This window comes from Mesoplodon densirostris, chromosome 20 (assembly GCF_025265405.1).
Source record: "Mesoplodon densirostris isolate mMesDen1 chromosome 20, mMesDen1 primary haplotype, whole genome shotgun sequence".
Lineage (NCBI taxonomy): Eukaryota > Metazoa > Chordata > Mammalia > Artiodactyla > Ziphiidae > Mesoplodon > Mesoplodon densirostris.
Window position 1 is genome coordinate 8,185,286 of NC_082680.1, and position 24,204 is coordinate 8,209,489.

At 40.8% G+C, this 24,204-nt stretch overlaps 1 protein-coding gene across 1 annotated transcript in view; it reads left to right on the forward strand.

Moving 5' to 3' along the window:
• Positions 1 to 24,204, forward strand: part of CSMD1 (CUB and Sushi multiple domains 1) — a 1,461,432-nt gene that overhangs the window by 28,028 nt on the left and 1,409,200 nt on the right. Inside the window, exons 2-3 of the mRNA XM_060085850.1 lie at positions 22,835 to 23,033; positions 23,105 to 23,187. Of these exons, the coding sequence (XP_059941833.1) occupies positions 22,835 to 23,033; positions 23,105 to 23,187 (282 nt within the window). The remainder of the gene's footprint in view (positions 1 to 22,834; positions 23,034 to 23,104; positions 23,188 to 24,204) is intronic.

Consider the following 24,204-nt stretch of genomic DNA (forward strand, 5'->3'; position numbering starts at 1 on the left):
TTTACATTATATAAAATGAAGCATTTTAAGGTAAATAAATCAGTGTCATTTAGCACATTTACAGTGTTATGAAACCATCACCTGTATTTAGGTCCAAAACATGTTTATCACCCAAAGAGGAAACTCCATACCCATTAAACAGTTCCTGCCCATTCTCCTGAATAATAGCTCAGACCTTGGCAACTACCAATCTGCTTTCTGTGTTAATAGATATGCCTATTCTGAATATTTCATATGTATGAAATCATACTTTATATGACCCTTTGTGTCTGGCTTCTTTCATTTAGCATAATGTTTTCAAAGTTCATCCATTTTATAGCATGTATCAAACTTCATTCACTTTTATGGCTGAATAATATTCCATCTTAGGTATATATCACATTTTATTCATCCATTCATTTGTTGATGGAAATTTAAGTTGCTTCCACCTTTTGGCTATTGTGTTTAAAGCTACTGTGAACATTTACATGCAAGTATTTGTTTGAGTGCCTGTTTTCAATCTTTTGGGATGTATACCTAACAGTGGAATTGCTGGGTCATATGGTAATTCTACGTTTAACTTTTTGGTTATTGCAAAACTTTTGGGTAGTGCTTTTCACAACAACTGAATCATTTTACATTCCAACCAGCAATGTACAATGACTCCAATTTTTCCATAGTCTCACCAACACTTTTTTTTTCTTTTTTATTAAATTAAGCCATCCTAACTGGTGTGAAGTTATACCTCATTGAGGTTTTTATTTCCACTTCCCTAGTGACTAACGATTTTGAGCATCTTTTCATTTATGTCTTGGCTATTTGTATATCTTAGGGAAAATGCCTGTTCAAACACATTGCCCATTTTATAAATTGTGCCATCTTTTTGTTATTGAATTGTAAGGCATCTTTATATATTCTAGCTACTAGACCCTGATAAGATGTATAATTTACATTGCTTTCATTCTGTACATTGCCTTTTCACTGTTTGAAAATGTCCTTTGATGAATAAAGGTTGTTAGATTTTTAAATTTTTTAATGGTTTAATTTATCTAATTTTTCATTTGTTTCCCATGCTTTTGTTGTTATATCTAAGAATCCATTGCCAAATGCAAGGTCATGAAGATTTATTTCTATATTTTCTTCAAAGAGTTTTATGATTTTAGCTTTTATATTTAGGACATTTATCCATTTTGAGTACATTTTGGTATGTGGTGAGGAAGGGATCCAAACTCTTTATTTCGTATGTATCAATAGATATCCAGTTGTCCCAGGACTATTTGTTGACGAGACTGCTGTTTCCCCTATTGAATGTTCCTGCCAGACTTTTCAAAAGTCAGTTGTCCGTTGACTTATGGGTTTATATGTGGACTCTCAGTTTTATTGCATTGCTCTATATGTCCATCTTTATGCTAGCACTGTTTTGATTACTGTAGCTTTATAGTAAGTTTTGAACTTGGCAAGTGTGAGTCCTCCAATTTTGTTCTTTCTTGGTATTATTTTAGCTATTTGGGGGTTCCTCAAAAGCCTGTATGAGTTTTAGGATTGAATCATCTATTTAAAAAAATTGTGGGTAGTTTGATAGGTATGGCACTGAAGTAATTGATCAATTTGGGTAGTATTTCCATGCTAAAAATATTAAGTCTTTCAATGCATGAGCATGAAATATGTTTCTATTTATATAAGCCTTTAATTTATTTCATCAATGACTTACAGATTTCAGTTTATAAGACCTTCACCTCCTTAGTTACATTTTCATCCTAGGTATTTTATTCTTTCAGGGGCTATTGTAAATGGAATTGTTCCCTTAATTTGTTTTTTGCATTGTTCATTGCTGGTGTATAGAAACACAACTAAGTTTTCTGTGTTAATCGTGTGCACTGCCACTCTGCTGAATTTTTTATTGATTTTAGTCATTTGTGTGTGTGTATTCTTTGGGATTGTCTATATGTAAGATTATGTCATTTGCAAACAGAGATAGTTTTACTTGTTCCTTTCCCATTGGATGCCTGATTTGTTTTCTAGCAATCTACCAGATTTGAAAGGTTAGGGACTTTTCAGGTCCTTTTTGAGAATGCATCCTACCTGAGACATGTGTGTGACTTTCCAAATTTCCCATTATACATGGTGCTTTGGAATGAATGCCCTGATTTCCCAAAGAAACTCTCTCCAGCTTTTCTTGCCAGACCTTTGGTACTCTATTGTCTGCCTCAATTATAAAATGTTGCACTAGGTGGTTTTGGTTGTTTACTTGCCTTAAAATGTTTTTGAGGAACGCTCACCCTTTGCTGCCTTGAGGTGTAAGTGACACAGCACAAACCCAAGCCCTTTCTATCAGTCCTCAGGTAACTCTCCAGACAGAGTAAGACACACAAACAATACGACTTGTTCAGTGTATTCAGTGATTATGAACTACCTCACTGTACTTTAAAGCTAACGTTATTAGATACCATCGTTGATTTGTCCTGTCATAAATTCAAGTAAGTTTCTATTCACAGGAATCATATTTGCAAGTTGAATGCAGCACTGAGGATTGGACGAACCCAAAGTTATCAGAATATTTGGGAAACGGGTTTTTAACTAAATGGCCAGTAAACGTTCTCATCAGTTAAGGTCAAGTCCTTTAGGCTGTAAGTCCTTAACACAGTAATATGGAACAGTAGCCCTTCAGAGCCTCCCCACCTCACTCATACAGGAATCCAAGACAAGCACCATACAACCTCCAAGGTTACATCCCAGACCTCCTTTCCTCCTCTGCTTCCTCTCAGCTCCCTGCCTCCCCTCCTGCCCCTGCAGGTGCCCTCCTGACAGCACTGACCTTCACTTCCTTCTTTGCTCAAGGTCACCTGCCATTGGAACCAAGGTTAAATTACGTTTATACCCTTGGCAGCCCCTTTCCCCTTGGTCTGCTGCACTTTTTTTTTTTCCTTCCAGGACACTTCTCATCTCCTACCGGAGCCTATAATTTGTGTATTTATACTTTCATTGTTTACTGTCTAACCATCTGCACTGCAGTGGAGCTCCAAGGGCCAGGATCTTTGTCTTCCCTGATAGAACTCCAGGGACTAGAACTGTGGAAGCAGTTAATAGTCAATAAATAGTTCATGAATTACAGAAAGCGTTTTTCTCCCATTCCCAATAAATGAATGAGCTGGCTTCCAGTCCATATTTTGTGGTGGAGGTCCTTTCCGTAATTAATGTTTACACATCATTTTAAATTTTACTGTAAATATGAGTAGCTGTGCTTATTAACATGATATTTCCCTTTAACATCTGTTTGTGGTTTTGGTGTTAGGTTTTTCAGGTTTTTTAGGTTTTTTAGGTTTTGCATTATCTAGACATTCAACTAAATTGTTAAGGTGGTTACGTGCCATATTTTCCTAGAGCAAATCCCACAACGTTACCTACCTAGAATTTGCTTGGCAGACATTTAACTTAATTAATTCCACTGCTTATTTCTCTGTCAGATGTTAATGGAAGCAAATATTACAATTTGAGTTTCTCTTCAATTCTGATCACCAAAGATTTTACTTCAATGAAACATAAAAATAAGCCAAGTCCTGTCTGTAGCTTTGCATTTCCGTGCAATTATTTTTAACATTCACTTGGCTTTGTTTTACTCTGTCTCTTGGAAGCCACTTTCAAAGCCTCAGAAGGTGGGTTGGAGACAGGGGGTCAGGTGGGAACGAAGAGCAGCCTGAATATTCACACAAAAAGGGCTTCTGTTCCATTCTAATGACAAAGAAAAGATTTTCAGGAGCACAGAAAACAAATTCATGGAACAGGTCGTTGTCTATGTTGAAGGAAAGATTTTGATCAAGTCAGAAGAATCAAACCTGAGTCTTAGTTAGACACAGTCTTAGAACGAACAATAGAAAAGAACCTATCTATCTCCTTTGACGGACAAACTGAATGAAGATTTAGGCAACGTTAGAAGAGATTGGACTTGTGGCTCTGTGTCACGATCTTGATTAGCCTCATTTTCAAGTGACAGTTAGTTATTTGTTGTCCTAGAAGGAGAGTTTCTGTTTGGCCAAACATAGACCACCTTCCAAAGTCGTCTGCCTGTGTAGGCAGAAGGAACCCAGTAAATAACCTTCTTTCCTACCTAAGTTATGAATAACTTGAGAAATAAGGCAAAGATGTAAGGCTAATGGGAACCAGTGGGCAGCCTTATTACAAATGAAGCTACCGTTAAACCCTTTAATTGATACCTACAGGCTTTTGATCTTTCTAATAGGAAACTCTTTCATTAGCCCATCATCCTTTCTCTCCCCCGTTCAACTCCACTCACACCTTTGCAAGCGCACAGTCGCTCCTTAGAAGGGGACAAAGAATGCAGGCTGCCTAAAGATGGGAGAGAAAAAAGATTCATGTTCCAGCTTTCTTCCTTCCCCTTCTAAACACAGCAAGCAAACAATTTACCCCTTCTGGAATAGAGTGTACGTGGGAGGGGTGGGTAGAGAGAGACCAGGAATTTTACACTAATGGAGACCCCTCCCAATGGGAGGAAATAACATCTCAGAACCATTTGTGTCCTTTCCATATATGTCCATATTCACTTGAGACTTGCCTGAGCTGAACTGAATTCTTGAGAAATATTTTAATACATTTGGAGACCTGAATCCAGAGTAATCCAGAAGAATGGTTTTAAGATGAGGCAACAGACAAAGAGCACAAGCACCAAGTAATGTGGTGTTGGATTGGCCCCAGTTTGCAGAGGGAGAGAAGAGGGCTAGTGAGGCTCCTTATGGGACTCATGGAAGTTATTTTTGAGCTTAGATGATTGTAGCCAATTCATGTGCAGAACTGACCTTAAAACTTGGGTATCAAACCCTTAATCATGAGCAAATGAACCCAGCTCAATCCTAAAATATCCCCAAGGACATGCTTTGGAGAAAAATGGCTACTGAGACATTTTGCATGAATAACAATATGAAAAATATGTCTTCTTCAAGATCCTAAAAGCATGGCACTTAGACCAGTGATTTGCAAAAGCCTCAATTCAAATACAGAATATTTAGCATGCTTTGGAATTCCAAAGAAACGTATCTGAAAATAAATTTTCCTCTGATGTTTCCTTTTTGCCATTTGCGTTATGATTCTTTTCAGCCTGGGGCAACCTAACTACCCAAGTATCATATTGAGATCGGGAACCCCTGCCGTTGGCTTGACAGCACTGAGTTCTTATCTAAGACTTCTTTAATGCGTGTCATAAATCACAAAGAAAAGCTTCTATTTTGAAACAAATAGAAACAATCCTGATCATGGGTTTCTAAAATCTGTTTTAGAAAGTTTGTTGCCTGTAAGTCTTTGCTTCATTGAAAACTCAAGATTTTAGAACTTGCCTAGAGCAAAAAATAACATTATTTGCATCTGTACAGTGACAGACAAGTTACTATTGTGAATTAAAACACAATAACAGAATTTTCAGTAACAGGAAAAAGATACTACGTTTCATGTGTTTTTGCTTCTGAAGCCAAATCCAACCTCTGTACCTCCAACACCAAGTTAAATCTCAGAGACAGAGTTTTGGGTGGAGTAGAAAAGAATAACTTTATTGCTTTGCCAGGCAAAGGGGGCCGCAGTGGGCTAATGTCCTCAAAACTGTGTGTGTCCAGGAGGGGGTAGTGAAGAGCCACATATGAATGAGATGAGACTGGGTTTATTTTCCTATGTCATTTTTCCCAACTCCCTTCTTAGATTTTTACGGTTCTTTCGAAGACTCCTATTAATGCAATCTCTTAATTCTTTATGATTGGGGATAGAATTTATCATCTCTCCCCCTGCTTTTCCTAATCTCCTCTCTTATTAGTTTATTTGAAAAATGATGTTAAAGAATTGACAATTCAAGCTCTTCCTGACTGAAACATAGCTTATTTATATCTCAGAGGAAACTTCAGACAAAGATTTTCTAATTCATTCTCTCCTCTGTACTTTAGGGAACTAAACCCAGAAAATTGAGTTAAATTCCTCACTCTCGGTTCTTTAAGTAGCATTGGGACGTTGAGCATAATCTAATGTCCTTCACTTCCTGGCTGGGGTGCTTTCTAAAACAGGCACCTTTGAATGTCAAACATCTCTGTTTTGTTCATTGAATAAAATCAGGTCACCCTAATAAACACACACCTTGCCCATTAAGTAGTACAGATGGGGACTAAGTATGTGTATTTAATTTAATTCTAAAATAAGGCTTAGGGCTTCCCTGGTGGCGCAGTGGTTGAGAGTCCACCTGCTGATGCAGGGGACACGGGTTCGTGCCCCGGTCCGGGAAGATCCCACATGCCGTGGAGCGGCTGGGCCCGTGAGCCATGGCCGCTAAGCCTGCGCGTCCGGAGCCTGTGCTCCGCAACGGGAGAGGCCACAAAAGTGAGAGGCCCGCATACCGCAAAAAAAATAAAATAAAATAAAATAAAATAAGGCTTAAATTAGAGTGTCGCAGGGAGATAACGATGAGAGAATGTCATCATCCACTTGGCAGGCATTGAGACAGTGAAAATTCTCCCAGAAGATGTCTAAGAACCATGTGAGGCTGTGAATCGCCTGGACTTCACGTTGCAGGTGGGGATTGAGACGCTGAGGAGTGAATAAGTTTAGTCCCTAAGAGTGAAGCGAAGTATGACTCTGCGTAGAGAAACCACTAAACTTGATTCTTTCTTATCTGATCCACTTGTGCTTGTTGAAAATTTTCTTTTCCACATATGACTATAACCAAGCTACATGGAACACACTGGAACGGATGATGGCCCAGGGCCCAGGGAAGCAGCATAGCCATCCAGGCAGCCATGCCCCATGGGCTTATCATCAATTTTAAAATTCACCATTAGAGAGTGGTTTTATCAACCTTTTTTCTTCTGGAAATACCAACTGAACTTCTTTGTTGTTGTTACTTTTATTCTGAGCTATAGATATAACATTATGTTAGTTTTGATGTACAACATAATAATTTAATAGGTGTCTATATTGCAAAATGGTCACCACAGTAAGCCTAGTTCACATCCATCAGACTCTCTTAGCAACTTTCAAATATACAATACAGTGTTATTAACTATAGTCACCATGCTGTACATTACATCCCTAGGATTTGCCTATTTTATAACTGGGAGTTTGTTCTTTTGGACCCCGTTCACCCATTTCGAGAATTATTTCACTCCTGATAATTAAACAGACACTTTTTTTGATCACTTATTCAATTGCCCCTTTGCTTTAGGCCAGCTGTATAGCATTCCTAAATTTGTGTACATTTCATGTTATGGAATTTTGTGTAGCAGAATGATTTTTTTTTTCGCAGTTGAAAGCAGCGTGTTCATTTTAGCTTCAGCGTTTTTACTGTCATTCACTTAGCTCTCCATTATACTTTCTGGAACCATCTCCCACGGGGCTAAAAGTTTTGATTCACTCTGCAGCTTTGATCAGTTAATACTGCAAATCGTTATTTATCTCTATATTCCTTCTTTTTATAAATATTTAAGTTATGAGTATAATCTTCTGGTTTATATGCAGTAGTTAAAGCGAGGCAAATTAAATTAGTATTTTCCTGTAAAAAACAGATCAACACTGCTGTTAATACTCTTTATCTAGGCAGTAAGCTATTTTTCTCCCTGATCTTTTTTCTGGTCTAAAACCTTGAAAGTTAAACTACAGTAAAACAAAGAAGAATAGAACCTAGATGAAACTAAATAACTATGTTTAAAGGGGGGGAAAAAAACCAAAAACTTTTGTTCTCTTGAAGTTCTAAGTAGAAATCAGTAAAATAAAAATACACACAAAGTTCACTACACACTGTATTCTTTCCGCTCAAGGCCACGGGTTTGAAAGAACAGCAGTTCCTTTTTGCCAAAGTCGTTTTTACAACAAATCCTAATCTTCCATGGAATTTCAATATCATGCATGATTCCTTCAGAAACATCACAAAACCAAGATAAAATAAGGGACGTGGGCTTCCCTGGTGGCGCAGTGATTATGAATCTGCCTGCCAATGCAGGGGACACAGGTTCAAGCCCTGCTCTGGGAGGATCCCACATGCCGCGGAGCAACTAAGCCCTTGCACCACAACTGCTGAGCCCACGTGCCACAACTGCTAAAGTCCATGCGCCTAGAGCCCGTGCTCCACAGCAAGAGAGGCCACCACCATGAGAAGACCGCCCACCGCAACAAAGAGCAGCCCCCGCTCGCTGCAACTAGAGAAGGCCCGCGCACAGCAACGAAGACCCAACGCAGCCACAAAATAAATACATAAAATAGAAATCTTAAAATATATATATATATATATATATGGGACAGAATCCAGGACTTCGCTTTCTTGCCCACAGCCTAGGAGCAGGTGAAAAGTTGAAAGGTCATAAACATGGAAGTAGATACGAACGTAAAGATCAATTATAGCAGGAAATCCATAAGTGGAGCTTCTGTTTCCATGGATAATTCCATGGCTGTTTGGTCAGTGTCTTCTGTCTTGTTTCTGCACATTCAGAGGAAACGTTATTAAGACGTGAGAAATTCTGATATCAATCAAGTTCTCAACTATCTTATATTTAATTAGCTGGGTAGTGTGTGTGAATAGCATCCCTTAAAGTTGTTCAGTATACAATCTCTGTGTCCCCCAATCCCACCCCTAGAAATATTAGTGAAATCCCAACCCCTTTTTATGTGTTAAGCATGTAAGAGCTTTGGGTCAAAAGAGTTATTTAAAGAATCAAACCATAACTAAAAAAAGCTTTTTTCACTTTCTTAAATGCCCCCGCATAGAGACAAATAAGCAGAATCCAGCCTTCAGCTCAGATACACAAACGCACTTTTTGTTTCTTTCCCAATTTACATGGTCACCTGTCTCTTCCTGAACAGCAGTAGGAACATTCTGAGGATTCAGACACTGCCCTTTGCTTCTGCAGCACAATTTGCAGGAGTCATTCCTTTTAGAAAATAGAAGAAAGTGATAGTATACGGCTTCTAAATTATGGTGTCATGGGATGAGCACCGGTTTTGAAGTCAAAATAACCTTGACTCACTTCCCATTGCTTTGGCCTTTGTGTCTATGTGACTTTTGGCAAATCACTTACCCTCTTTAGTTTTCTCATCAGCAAAAAAGGAATAACAGTGCGTGTCTATCAAGATCATTTCGAGGGTTAGAGAAAGTCTGGAAAGTGCTTGCCGTGGAGTAAGGATGCAATGATCACCATAGGAGCAACACTGTCCTTTATCAGACATGGCAGTCAGCCCAGTTTTCCTGCTCCCATGGACTGATTGTTTAGTAGGTGCTGGACACAGCCCCTAGCTCCACCCTAGGTTGGAGCCACAGATTCTAGGGTAAGGGATTCTGACCTCGTATGGCTTCCAGTCTAGAGCACTTAGATCTTCATGAAAAGATTAAATAAAATAATGATGGGTTATCAACAATAACTTGCTTTTTTCACATACCCTGGCAGATATAGCCGTTGCAGTCCAGGAGAGGAGCTTAGGGCCAAGGGAAATAGGTAATCAAGGTGTAGATTATATGGTAATGGCACTTGGTACTCCACCATTTGTTGAGTAAACATCAGTACTTCAAGACACAATAGACCCGCATCCTTTCCCATCATCCATAAAATGCACATTCACCACTTGAGAGGTAACTGACAGGAAGCTCCCTGTCAGGTCCAGCTGAGCTGGATCCAGGGAAGACAGGTCCTGATGTCTCATCATGATGGGGGATTTATAGTCAAGCCCTTATCCCCCAACCTTCTCTCCCTAAAATAGTGAAGACTCTGAGGAAAAACACAATTGCAAGTGTGAAAGATCTGCTAAAAGATGTTAAGTCAGCCCTGTAAATGATGACATATATCGTAGTTGCCAGTGTTCAGCCACTGTGCGAAAGTCTAGTATTTCGTTCAGGAAGACACCGAATCCTAATACAAAACCCAACACCATTTCATCCAGAGGCGAGGGAAGCAGGCTAGCATTGTGTGCAAGTGTGTGCATGGACAGGGCGGGGCAGGAGAGGGAGAGAAAAATAGAGAGAGGGGGAGGGATCTCACTGTTTGATGTTCTGTAGTTGTGGACCCTCCCGGAAGCCACTGAGATTCTGGGTGGCAGAATCATCTCCATGGAGATTCACAGGTGGGGAAAGCGACCAAGAGAGACATTAAATTGAGACCTGAACCATTTCAGGAGTCCTGTTGGGCCCAGTGGTCTACTTGCCCAATGGGACAAGCAGATTTTAACCTGCTTGTTTGATAAATTTAAGCACAACTTCTTGGAGATCTATTCTTTCCTATTAAACCTATACAATGACCCTTAAGATTCTGCCTTATCTGTTGTCTCAGCCGCTCATTCTGGGTGGTATTAAAAGTATGTAGGGGGCCTCCCTGGTGGCGCAAGTGGTTGAAAGTCCGCCTGCCGATGCAGGGGATACGGGTTCGTGCCCCGGTCTGGGAGGATCCCATATGCCGCGGAGCGGCTGGGCCCGTGAGCCATGGCCGCTGAGCCTGCGCGTCCGGAGCCTGCGCGTCCGGAGCCTGTGCTCCGCAACGGGGGAGGCCACAACAGTGAGAGGCCCGCATACCGCAAAAAAAAAAAAAAAAAAGTATGTAGGAAATCATTACACATTTCCTTTTTATTTTTAAAGTGCATTTGTTAATTTTGATAAGGTTAAAAAAAAAATACCTGTTTGTGATTTGTCAGGCTTTCAGTCTCTAAATCTGAAAATCTTCCTTAACCACAAAGGACCTCGTGGATGAATATTCTCCTTCCCTTTCCTCTATGAGAGTTTACATTAGCTTCACGCTTCATAGATGACCATACGTTAGTGGGGTTTTAGCGTGACTTTTTAACATTTCAGTTTCTCTTTGGAGGTAAATTCTCACTAAACATTAAAACAGAACATAGTATTAGAATTTAAAAATCTCTCTTGCAGATCTAGAAATTGTTCACTACTGTTCAAAAAAGAAAGAAATGGGGAATGGAACGGTGATGATCCATCTGCACAGAAATAATTCATGTAGAGGATAGATAGGCCCCATTGCAAGGAGGGATTTGGAGTACCCAGAAGGAGTCAGGTGATAGTTTTATTTTACTTTTCTTAACAAGTATCACTGAATTGATCGTACAGCATCAAGGTTAAACTATATCAACATCTTAGATTTTAAATGCTCTATTTAAGGGAAACATATAGATTTTAAATGCTCTATTTAAGGGAAAAGTATTTTCCTACATTGATTTACCACCATTACCTTGAGACTGATTTATACCTCTTTTGAATTCTCATGTATTAAAGCAGAAATACAGAATAACATTATTTCATATTTGAGGAACAATTCAATTCTATTGACCAATCATAATGTGCTTCATCACTGGGTATTTCATTAAAAGATAAAGCAATATCTGACGTACAATTAAGAATGTTAGTTCTTCAGTCTATGGAGAGAGAATTATCTTAATTGACAATGCATGTTGTGCTTCTATGAGAAAAGTAGAATTGAGTTCAAAATAACTTGCAGTAGAGAAATGTAGATTGGAAGTTTCTGAGAGAAAAGAGTCAAGTTTAGATGGTAGCCTGTTTCAGGCCAAAAGTCACCCATTGAACATCAGTGTGAGATCTGGGAACCATGATAAAGTACAGTTTATTTGCTTGTTTGTTTTGTGTTAATTTGGTTTGTTTTGTGATATAACCAACTTCATCACTCAAAATCTAGAAAGTCAATAATTTGGCAGTTGCAATCCTAGTATATTAAGTACCACACTGTGAGCTGAGGACTACGTGGACAAGGCACCAGGCAGACACAGGTGCACATGAAGGCATCTCCTAAAATGCAACGTCTACCCAGGCATTTAAAGGAAAGCAGGGCAGAGCCAGATAAAGGCTGAGGTCCCACTCATTATTTAACTTGTAAAATTCTCTTAAAATCAGGAGACTCTCCAGTGAACTATCCTTTTTGAAAACAGTACAGATCTTCCTCAACTTACGATAGGGTTACATCTCAATATTACATCCCAATAAACCCATTGTAAGTTGAAAATATCATAAGTCGAAATGGACTTAATTCACTTACCCTATGGAACATCGTAGCTTAACCCAGCCTACCTTCAACATGTTCAGAATACTTACATTAGCCTACAGTTGGGCAAAATCATCTAACAAAAAGCCTGTTTTATAATAATGTGTTGAATACCTGATGTCATTTATCAAATACTGTCCTGGAAGTAAAAAACAGAATAGTTGTCTGTCTCCAGAATAGTTGTCTGTGTCTACAAGCATGTTGGCTGTTTCCCCTTGTGACCTTGGGTTGACTGGAAGCTGTGGCTGCAGTTGCCCATCATCACGAGAGAGGATCAGGCCACCTATCACCAGCCTGGGGAAAAGATCAAAACTCAAAACTTGAAGTATGTTTTCTACTTTGCTTTTGCACCATCATAAAGTCAAAATATTGTAAGTCAAATCATCATAAGTTGGGGGCCATCTGTAGTTGTCGTAGTCCGTTCAGGCTGTTACAACAAAATACCATAGACTGGGGGCTTATAAACAGGAGAAATCTATTTCTCACTTTTCTGGAGGCTAGAAATCCAGGATCAAGGTAACAGCAGATTCAGTATCTGGGAAGATCCTCTTCTTGGTACATAGATGGCCGTCTTCATGCTGTGTCCTCACATGGCAGAAGGGGTGAAGGAATTCTCTGAGGTCTCTTTCATAAGGGCACTAATCCCATTCATGAAGGCTCCACCCTCTGAACTAGTCACCTTCCAAAGGTCCCACCTCCTAACACCATGACAATGGGGATTGGGTTTCGACATACGAATTTTGTGGGGACACAAGCATTCAGTCTGTAGCTACAGCAGCTATCCTTTTGCTTTCCAGCCTCTACCTCTGCTCAGCTGTGCTTCATCTCTAATCACTACTACAATCTTGCAAAATGGTATCATTCTCATTTCCCACCCATGCAAACTGAGGCTACTATCAGCCAGGTGACTTGATCAATCCCCAGTGCTCCATGCTGGAAACTAATCACATTTTTGTTTTGTTTGATCCACAGCCCAGTGCTTTTTTGACCCTACACTATGTACAGTGTTCTTCCAATTTATCTCTTCAGAGTGGATTGACATTGAATGACTTTATTACCATCAGAGCAAGAATTTCTCAGTTGGTGAACCTAATTACAGTCCTAGAATTACCTAAAAAACCCTCCCCTGGGTACAATAGCTAAGGAAACAACATTGACCTCACATGTAAGCAGTTCCAGGTCTGACTAACCACAGCCTTGCCTTATCCTGAATTATGACCCACTTCTAGAAAGGCAGAGATGCCAGTGTGTGAAGGAGGATCAAATAGGAGAAAAATTAGCTTCAAAGAGAGCAGGGAATATGTGGTAGTAAATTTTATTTCATTTTTTATTGTTTTTTATTTATTGAAGCATGGTTGATTTACAATGTGTTAATTTATGATGTACAGCGAAGTGATTCAGTTATACATATATATATTATTTTTCATATTCTCTCTCATATGGTTTATCACAGAATATTGAATGTAGTTCCCTTTGCTGTACAGTGGGACCTTGTTGTTTATCCATTCTTTTTGTTTTAAATTTATTTATTTATTTTTGGCTGCCTTCTGTCTTCATTGCAGTGGCTTCTCTTGTTGCGGAGCACAGGCTCCAGTAGTTGTGGCACGTGGGCTCAGTAGTTGTGGCTTGCAGGCTCTAAAAGCACAGGCTCTGTAGTTGTGGCACACTGGCTTAGTTGCTCCGCGGCATGTGGGATCTTCCTGGACCAGGGATCGAAGCTGTGTCCCCTGCCTTGGCAGGCAGATTCTTAACCACTGCGCCACCAGGGAAGTCCCATATCCATTCTATATGTAATAGTTTGCATCTTCGAACCCCAAACTCCCAATCCACTCCTCCCCCACCCTCCTCCCCCTTGGCAACCACAAGTCTGTTCTCTATGTCTGTGAGTCTGTTTCTGTTTCATGGATGTGTTCATTTGTGTCATATTTTAGATTCCACATACAAGTGATATCGTATAGTATTTGTCTTTCTCTGTCTGACTTACTTCACTTAGTATGATAACCTCTAGTTCCATCCACGTTGCTGAAATGGCATCATTTCATTCTTTTTTATAGCTGAGTAATATTCCATATATATACCACATCATCTTTTTCCATTCATCTGTCAAGGGACATTTAGGTTGTTTCCATGTCTTGGCTATTGTGAATAGTGCTGCTGTGAACACTGGGGTGCATGTATCTTTTTGAATTATAGTTTTGTCTGGTTAAATGCACAGAAGTGGGATTGCTGGATCATATGGTAATACTAATTTTAGTTTTTTGAGGAACCTCCATACTGTTTTCCATAGTGGCTGCACCGATTTACATTCGAAGCAGGGAATATTTAAATTAGTCTTAGGAGCTGTTGCCAATCAGACTGCTCTATAGGACGGGGATGATAAAATCCCTTTTCTTGGAATTAGAATGATAACACTGCACTCTGAATGTTCTAGGTAATCACTTGGCTGGAGAATATAAGGAAGGTTCCTTCTAGTACCACTATTTTATATTTTTACAGATTCTTTCCACATGAGTGTGCACATAGATTTATAACTCATAATTTACACCACCACCACCATTGTTTCCCACACATATACCCCAACTCACCCACATGCCTCCATAACTGAATACTGAGTGCCAGACAGTCTTGTAGGAATGGGGTTATAAACAAGGCCGACAACGCCCTCACTCTTGGCAGGTTTACGTATTTGTTACAGAGACAGGTAGACAATGAGTAAAGAAGCAAACAAGGTATTTTCACAAAATGATAAATGCCATCTGGAAACACAACAGGGCATGGGACAGTGAGCACTGATGGAGAGGGGCTACTGACCAGGACATGAGTGTCTGGGAAGAGCCCCCTGCACTGTGACCCACTGGAGGAGAGGTCAGATCCAGGGAGATCTTCGGGAAGAACACTTAGGGTAGATGGATTAGCACATGCAAAGGCCCTGAGGTCGGGACAGTCTTGGTGTGCTTGGGAAAGGGAAAGACGTTAAGCAGACCAAGTCTGCACATGGCTATAATGACAAACTTTAGTGCGATGATGAAAGATTGTACTCCATATTTACATAGTCCAGTGAAATCCCCTCTCTCTTTTATAAGTGATAGAATTGGGTATTGATGGTTCATTGATGGTTCATCTGTAGTGTAAGGGCTACCTGCATGGCCTTGCTCACGGGCGGTGAAGTCATTAGGGAAGAACTAATTTTTTGGCCCCATCTCAGGGACTAAGGCTTATGTGCCTCCGGCTTTTCTATTTTTCTTCTTTGCTCACATTGTGAGTAATCTCCCGTAAGTGTTTGAGATTAAAACTGAACCAGGCAGCCTCTGGCTGTCAGCTACAGTAGCTGATACAGTTGCTGCTCTTGGTACACTGAGAAATAGAATGCTCTTACAACTTCCTTTAGGGCATGCAGTTCCTGGAAAATGCCTGAAGACTGTAATTTTGAAACACCTCAATCAAAGTCCTAGGAAGGGCATTTTACCTCATGATCCTTCTACAATTAATCCTTTCCCAAATAATGCAGACCCTGAAATAGCCAATGAAACCGTAGAAGATGAGGATGCCCGGAAGCTCAGCTTCTGGGCACCACTGCCAGATAGAATCTCAAGAGACAGAGTTTTGGGTGAAGTAGGAGAGCTTTACTACTTTGCCAGGCAAAGGGGGCCACAGCAGGCTCCTGCCTCGAAAAGCTCTGTATCCCCAGCCCAGAGGATTTGATGAGGACTTCATGACCGTGGTTCAAGGGCAGGGTCTCTCACAAGATCAGGGTGTGAGCAGGGCCTGTACCCCTGAATCTCATCTCAGGTAATGTGTCTCCTAATCTTGATGGGTTTCTCTGGTCCCTTTAGTCTCGCCTCAGGTGGTTTCTTGGCTGCTCCTCCCTTAATTAGCAGCTGTTCAAATCCTCCCTTTGGAACTCAGGGAAGGCTTGGAGTCTTGCTGACACGAAACGGGGGACAAAAGGGCCTCCTTGGCTGGGAGCCCCACAGGCCCCGCTTGGTTTCACTAATGCAGAGCAGAGTTTAATGCGTATGTGATTTGTTTACCGCTTCAAAAAAGTACTTATCTGATCAGAGAGACTTCTGCTACCGTGAGTGAAATGTGAGGCCTCCTGATATTGGAAATTCTAATAAGCGTGTCATCATATTCCTTAGTCATGAAGGAAAATTAAAAATGCAAGTGAGGATCACAGTGCACCATTCGCTTTTACTTTTGAGTTACTGCATTGTCACCCATCCAATAGGAGAAGGGAATTTTCAGTCTTGCAGCAAATCTACAGGTGTAGAGTATATTTCCACACAAATTCCAAAATAAGAGAAGCTTTCGAGGTCAATAATCTGGTTGTAAGAGAGTAATGAAAGTTGTATTTGCATAGAAACTTACATAATATATGAAAAATGTACATTTTTATTTTTGCAGAATGGATGAGGGAATGAATGGAGACAGCCACCAAGTATGATAAATATTAAATCAAAACAAAACAAACAAACAAAAAAACTTCCTGAATTGCCTTGTTTTCAAAATGAACCAGTGTGGTTATCTGAGCCGGTTGCAGACAGGACATAAACCTGTTTATTTTCAATGTCCGCCTCCAAGGAGAGACAGGGTTGTGGTGATAATACAGCTTTTGTTCACACTCTATACACACAAGTCTATTTGCTCTTTTAAATGATATCAGGCCAGAGAGTTAGAAGGCAACTGTATATTTCTCAAATGTTGTCATCTCCAGATTATTCTTCTGCGGTCCTGGCAATCATTTGTCACGTGACCTGTTTCCTCGTTGCTAGAATTCAGGACAGAGTGTCCTTTCCTTGTATGGCTCTCTTCACATACTGAATATTCTAGACCATGACTTTCTGGAGTCACTGAACCAAATCACAGTTTAAAACATCCCAGATGGGGGCTTCCCTGGTGGCTCAGTGGTTGGGAATCCGCCTACCAATGCAGGGGACACGGGTTTGAGCCCTGGTCGGGTAAGATCCCACATGCCGCGGAGCAACTAAGCCCATGAGCCACAACTACTGAGCCCACATACCACAACTACTGAAGCCTGTGCACCACAACTACTGAAGGCCGCATGCCTAGAGCCCGTGCTCTGCAACAAGAGGAGCCACCGAATGAGAAGCCTGCACACCTCACCTCAACGAAGACCCAATGCAGCCAAAAAAATAATAATGATAATAATAAAATAAAATAAATAAATTTATTTTAAAAAAAAATCCCAGATGGCAAAATGTTTGCTCTCAGAAAGGAGTTTTACACAGCAAAGGCACTACCTTATCACAAATCTTCATCTGAATACATATCCCAACAGCTAGCAAAACTGTTACGAATACTATAATGTAACTATAATTATATGATAATAAATAAATAATTATTATAACAGCTTGCAAAAGCTAAGCTACTTCCTACCTTAAAGGCTGCACAAGAATTAAACAAGTTAGTAGGTGTCAGATGCTTGCATATGAGTTTACAAATATTATGTCGTCTACCTCTGTTACTTTCCAGGAATGGGTCAGCAGGTCCAGTTTGAGGGAAACAGCAATTTCAACAGCTTGTGGAGTCAGGAAGGCATTTGTGTATATGTACATTCATTCATCAAATGCTTACAATGAATCAGGATGAATCACAGATGAATCATCTCAGCGAATACTCTCTTGTAGGAGGTGAAAGGTGTGTGCTGAACCGTAGCACAGTTCAGAGAGTAGGATCTGGGTGAGGCACAGACCCAAGTGTGGTGACCCTTCAGAGCAGAGGGGCCGTTGCATCTCAGGAGTGACCAGGGCAGGATGCTGTTTGCTGAGTTGAGTGTTTCCAAAACTGACTTTCAATGCAGGGAACTGTCCTAGAGCACGTTAGCCCTGCCTTTCCCAGAAGGGGTTCCCCAGCCTCCAGCGCTGCACCTCATCTGACCATCATGAGCTACACTGCTCTCAGGACTTGGGATTTTTGTTTTGTTTTGTTTTGTTTTACGGTACGCGGCCCTCTCACTTCTGTGGCCTCTCCCAGTGCGGAGCACAGGCTCCGGATGTGCAGGCTCAGCGGCCATGGCTCACGGGCCCAGCCGCTCCACAGCATGTGGGATCCTCCTGGACCGGGGCACGAACCCGTGTCCCCTGCATCGGCAGGCGGACTCTCAACCACTGTGCCACCAGGGAAGCCCAGGACTTGGGATTTCTCCTGCAGTCTCCTTGTTGAGGGCCAGGCGATCTTATGTAGCTTCTCAGAATAAACAACAACGTCAACAACCAACCAACCAACTGACGAAGCAAGACATACTACACCTAGTTCTTACTGTCTCCTGTTCAGTCCATAGGACTCGCAAATATAGAGTCACCCCAAAACAAATTGCTCACATATTATACATCAGGTAATATGACACCATTAAAGTGTAGATTGGAAAAAAATTCAATAATAATAATTCAGTAATAATAAAAAAACATTTAACAATAATTATTGTTGGTAATGGGATGGTGAGTGACTTAAATATATACTGATATATATATATATATTTTGAAATATTATTGAAATATAGTTGATTTACAATGTGTTAGTGTCAATGTACAGCAAAGGAATTCCATTACACATATATATATATATTTTTACATTCTCTTCCACTATTGGTTATTATTTGTAACCTATAATTATAGGTATTATAGGTATTATATGTATAGGTATAGATACATATATACTTGCTTTTTTTCCTGTTGACACTGATATTTGATTTCAAGGTAACTTCTTGCATTAGTACCTTAAGGACAGTTTCTTAAAGAATAGTATTAACTGAGTTTTCCATCCTGTAACAAACAACATAATTTTCCTTAAGAGATTAAAATGATCACTGCAACATTGCTGATTATTTCATTGCCCTTAGGAAATATAATTCACAAATGTACTTACAATCGATTTCTATTATGCAATATATAAATGTATGATTACATTTACAATATTTAAAAGTTTGTCCATTAACATTGTTTTTCAGTTAAAATAATCTGCTTATTTGAGGTTGTTTAAGGCCAACATTGAAATCAAGCATAGATGTCAGCAATTTAAAAAGAAAAGATTTGTAGAATATTTGAGAGTTCTCTGTAGCAGGCAAGTGCCCACTGGAGTATAAGAACCAAGGTGGAAAATCATATAAGGAAGATAGGATGAAAACTCTTCTGGGAGCCCACAACCTTGGTGTTTGTGGATGGTGGGACAATTGGCAAGTCCCATACTCCATCTTTATGTGAAAGTGCATATAAATTCTGAAAATGTATACATATGACATATATAATCTGTGTACCTTCATCCGTGGCTTTATTTTATTCAGTGAAAAGTATGTCTTTCCATTGAAGCAATCTTTATGGCAGGTAGACATTAACATGATACCTGTATTAGTTCTGGTACCAGTTGAAGAATGTATGCTATACTTATTACATTTGTTAATTATAATGACTTTCCATCCTCGGATTTCCATTTGGAGAATAATTTTAGTTTAATTATCCATTGTGGCAGCCATTATTTTTATGGGTATGTAGGAAGCATGACCCTTAGTTAGATCCCAAAGATGCTGAGATCCACAGCTTTAAAGTAATTGTTATAAGGAGGTGTCCTTCAATTCAATACTAGTATGGATTTTAAATTAATGCCACTTACTGTGAAGAACTCTAGTCGATACCATTGTAGTACTATTGCTTAGACAAATAATTATTTTCATCAGGCTCTTTTTTTTAAGTAAAAGTCGAGATATTACATGGGTCGGGAGATACTGACTAAATTGCAGGCAAATTCGAAGTTCCCTCGTAGCATCAAAAGTTGTGTGCAGTGCACAGGGAGATCAGCTCGGTGCTTTGTGACCACCTAGAGGGGTGGGATAGGGAGGGTGGAAGGGAGACGCAAGAGGGAGGAGATATGGGGATATATGTATACGTATAGCTGATTTACTTTGTTATAAAGCAGAAACTAACACACCATCGTAAAGCAATTATACTCCAATAAAGATGTTAAAAAAAAAAAAAAGTTGTGTGGAATGAACAAAAGTTACAGAATGGGGTTGTTACTTCCACAAAGAAAGACCAGGGCCTCCCTGGTGGCGCAGTGGTTGGGAGTCCGCCTGCCGATGCAGGGGACACGGGTTCGTGCCCCGATCCCGGAGGATCCCACATGCCGCGGAGCGGCTGGGCCCGCGAGCCATGGCCGCGGGGCCTGTGTGTCCGGAGCCTGTGCTCCGCAACGGGAGAGGCCACAGCAGTGAGAGGCCCGCGTACAGCAAAAAAAAAAAAAGAAAGACCAAATAAATCGGGTTCTTTTCTTTTTTTTTTTTTTTTTATTTTAGCACAAAATGCTATTCCCTTACACCTCCAGGACAGGCCCTGGCCTGGGGTGGGTGTGCGGGGTAGTAGCCAGGGCTGGAGATTTTATGATCCCTTTGTCTCTTTCCAATTTTAGAAAAATCCCCCCTGATTCTAAATCTCCAGCTACCTCTAATTATTGTTTTTCTATTGTGTTGCCTTTTTCTTGTTGATCTGTGCGGTTTATTCATTAGATGGTGAATAGGTCATTGGATGAATATATGGGTTGGAAATACATCCTATTTAAAAAACTTTTTTTGGATTTCCTTCTCATGTTTTCCTTTTATGATTATTACTTTTTGTGTGCTATTTAAGAAATCCTAGCCTACCACACACCATTGTGAAGATTCTTTTTTTTTTTTACATTTCTTTTGGAAGCATTACTGTTTCACAGTTTACATTTAGATCTGTAACCCATTTGGGACCAATGTTGTGTATATTGTGGGATGGGGATCAAGACTTATTTCTCACGTTTGGTTGTCCAATTGGCCCAGCACCATTGACTGAAAAGACCATCTTTCCCACAAGCCCTGCAGCACCACTTTTGTCATAAATCTAGTGTCTGTATCTCTGTGGGTTTGGGGACTTTCTGTTTGTTCCACTGGCTCTTTATCTCGGTTGGCACAATTAAACACCGTTCAGATTATTGTAGCTTTATAATAAAACGTGACATTAAGTAGCATAAGATCTCTGGTATCGTCTTGGAAATTCTCAGCCCAGACCAACTACATTAGAGGTTATCTCCATCTCTTTGAAAATTCCTCAGTTGTTTGCAATGTGAAGTCAAGCTTGACAGTTACTCATCCAAGAACCTTTGAGCACTTCTCTAAGTTTGTAACGGGCCCCCTGGGAAAGTCTATCTCTGGATCAAATGTGACTCATTCTGCAAAATGCCCTGTAATAATTGGTACCCAGGGCTTCCCTGGTGGCACAGTGGTTGAGAGTCTGTCTGCTGATTCAGGGGACACGGGTTCGTGCCCCGGTCCGGGAGGATCCCACATGCCGCAGAGCAGCTGGGCCTGTGAGCCATGGCCGCTGAGCCTGCGCGTCCGGAGCCTGTGCTCCGCAACGGGAGAGGCCACACCAGTGAGAGGCCCGCGTATCGCAAAAAAAAAAAAAGAAAAAAAATTGGTACCCAAATGCAGCCTAAGTGTTATTCCTTGGAGAAAAATCGTAATATCTGATAATTTGGTTCACCATGATGGGTCTATAATAGTAACTACTTTCCAGCTGACACTTTTTCTATTGAATTTATTTTTCTTTCCTCCAATTTATGATCAAAGTCTTCACTTTTTGATTTACTGTGAAGCACGAATTGCTAGATAAACCAGAAAAGCTATTTTCTTTAAAGACCTTTCAAAACCCCACAGCTTTAATATCTACTTGTTACAGTGTTATTGTTAGATTTAAATTTAGTGGAAAATGGGCTTCTTATTAGTTCTTTGGTTTTAAAGTCATAAATCCCTTTCATTAATTTTTTTTTTTTTTTTAAGATTTAGCAAACTCCCACAAGCATTTGATACCATTACTGTGAAAGATCTGAGCTCACTGTGAGCTACTATGGTGAATATTTTTTTAAGTGTAAAATGTAGTTGGAAATAATTTTGTTTGTCGCTCAACAATAGAAGCTAGGATAATACTTGTATTCAAGGGCCTCTACTAATTGCAGTAATCTGAGTGTGCCCAGATTTTTCTTAATATTCTCTCTTAATATTCTTAGTGTCAAAACATTTAAATACATCTAAACATCTTGGTGGAAATTGGCCAGATTAAGAAGGAATGAGGGCTTCCCTGGTGGCGCAGTGGTTGAGAGTCCACCTGCCGATGCAGGGGACACGGGTTCGTGCCCCGGTCTGGGAGGATCCCACATGCCGCGGAGTGGCTGGGCCCGTGAGCCATGGCTGCTGAGCCTGCGCGTGCGGAGCCTGTGCTCCACAACGGGAGAAGCCACAACAGTGAGAGGCTCGCGTACCAGTAAAAAAAAAAAAATGAAGGAATGAAACACTGCAAGTCATTTACAGAGGCTACTTAAGAGCTTACCTCAGACAAACTCAATGTTGGAACGATTTGATAGGAGTTATTTTGTTCCCTCACATGTCCGTAACAGTTATGGTTAAGATGACTGAAGTGCGTTATTAAGGAAGTTCAAATAATCCACCCGTCCTGCTCTTAGCCTCTGCTCTTTTTCATCCAGTCTGGCTGAGCCATAGTCGTGGAAGACACACTTTGGAGTAATGCACAGAAAACATATAAACAACTACAGGGACCAATTTAGAATGTCCCTGAAGGCTTATATAGAGGAGTAGTTATGTGGGAAGGGGAGGTGGGAGGAACAGGTGAGGAGGAAACCAGGGAGCAAGAGAAGTGGATAAAGGATGAGGAGTGGCAGAAAGGAGTTGGATTGGTGAGGTTGGGAAGGGGGGGATTTTAGGTTTGTCCAGTGGTAGCAATACAATCAGTGGTCCAGGTGTGTGGCTGTTCCTAATCTCCCCAATGCTGTCCTTTTAGCAGAAGGTCCTTGCAGTCATCCCAGGGCTGCCATTGACAAAAAAAGGTCCAGTTCTTTGGAACCGCTCATGAAATCTGAGAATTGCCAGGAGAGCCCGATGTTAGAGTCCATGCCACAGCACCTTGAGGGGCTGAGGGAGCCTGGAACCAGCTCTGGGGAACACTTCCCAGCCTGCTCAGTGACTGAGGGGGCTTTGTGGTACTCACCCGCCCTTCCCATCTTTTCCCCTTCTCTTGTTGTTTGGGTCCTGCACCCAATTCCACCTCTAGGGTAGGGTTCTGCACACCAACCAACAAGCAATACTCAGGACGCCAGGTGGGCGTCCTACGATTCATCTCTTTGGATTCCACAGGTAAGGGGCCCTTCACTTCAGAGGCCAATCGAAAGCCCAGGTTCTTACCTGGACTTCCGACCCACTGGCTACAAATCAGAGGTTCCCAGGCCTCCCTCCTCGCGTTCGATTAATTTGCTACAGCAGCTCACAGAATTCAGGAAATCTGTTTATTCATTAGATTACTGGTTTATTAAAGGATAGGAATCAACAGCCAGATGAAGAGTTGCCCAGGGCAAGGCATGGGGACGGCGGGCTGAGCTTCTCTGCCTTCTCTGAGCTCGCTGGTCTCCCAGTATTTCCAGGTGCTCACCAACCTGGAAGCTCTCTGAGCCCCGTTTTTTGTGGTCTTTGATGAAGCTTCATTACACAAGCATGACTGATCACATCATTGGCCATTGGGATTGATTCAACCTCCAGCCCCTCCCCGCTTCCCTCTAAAAGTCAGGAGGTTGGGACTGAAAGTTGCAACCCTCTAATCACATGGTGATGTTCTCCTGGCAACCAGCCCCATCCCTAGGTGTGGTCCAAAGTTTGCTCCATTAACATAACAAAACACCATCACCCTCTTCATTTAGGAAATTCCAAGAGATTAAGGAGCTCTGCGCCAGAGGGGACAAAACCAAATAAATCTCTCTTACTTTAATCACAACATGAAATATGTAGATCTTGAGCATTAGAGCTATCAAAATTCCTCCTTTCTAAGAGAAGCAAGAATAAGACGGGTGAGCAAAGTGTGGGTTACCCTACAAACCTGAGTAGGGAAACCTAAACTCACCCATTCCTGATTCTGAGCCTTTTCTTTAGTGGAGCCCATCATTTCAACAAACATCTCCCTTCTCTGACATCCAGTAAATCCCACCAGATAAACAGGAAGACATCCATAGAGGGGAGGTCCCTTATTTTGCTGGTCTGCTTGCTCCTTCATTTCTGCATAATTTAATTTCTCTTAACACCTGTTGTTTTCAACTGGGTGAGATTCCCGTGGTCTCCTTTTATTCTTTGGCTTTGTGGGACTTTAACCAATGTGGGTGCAAA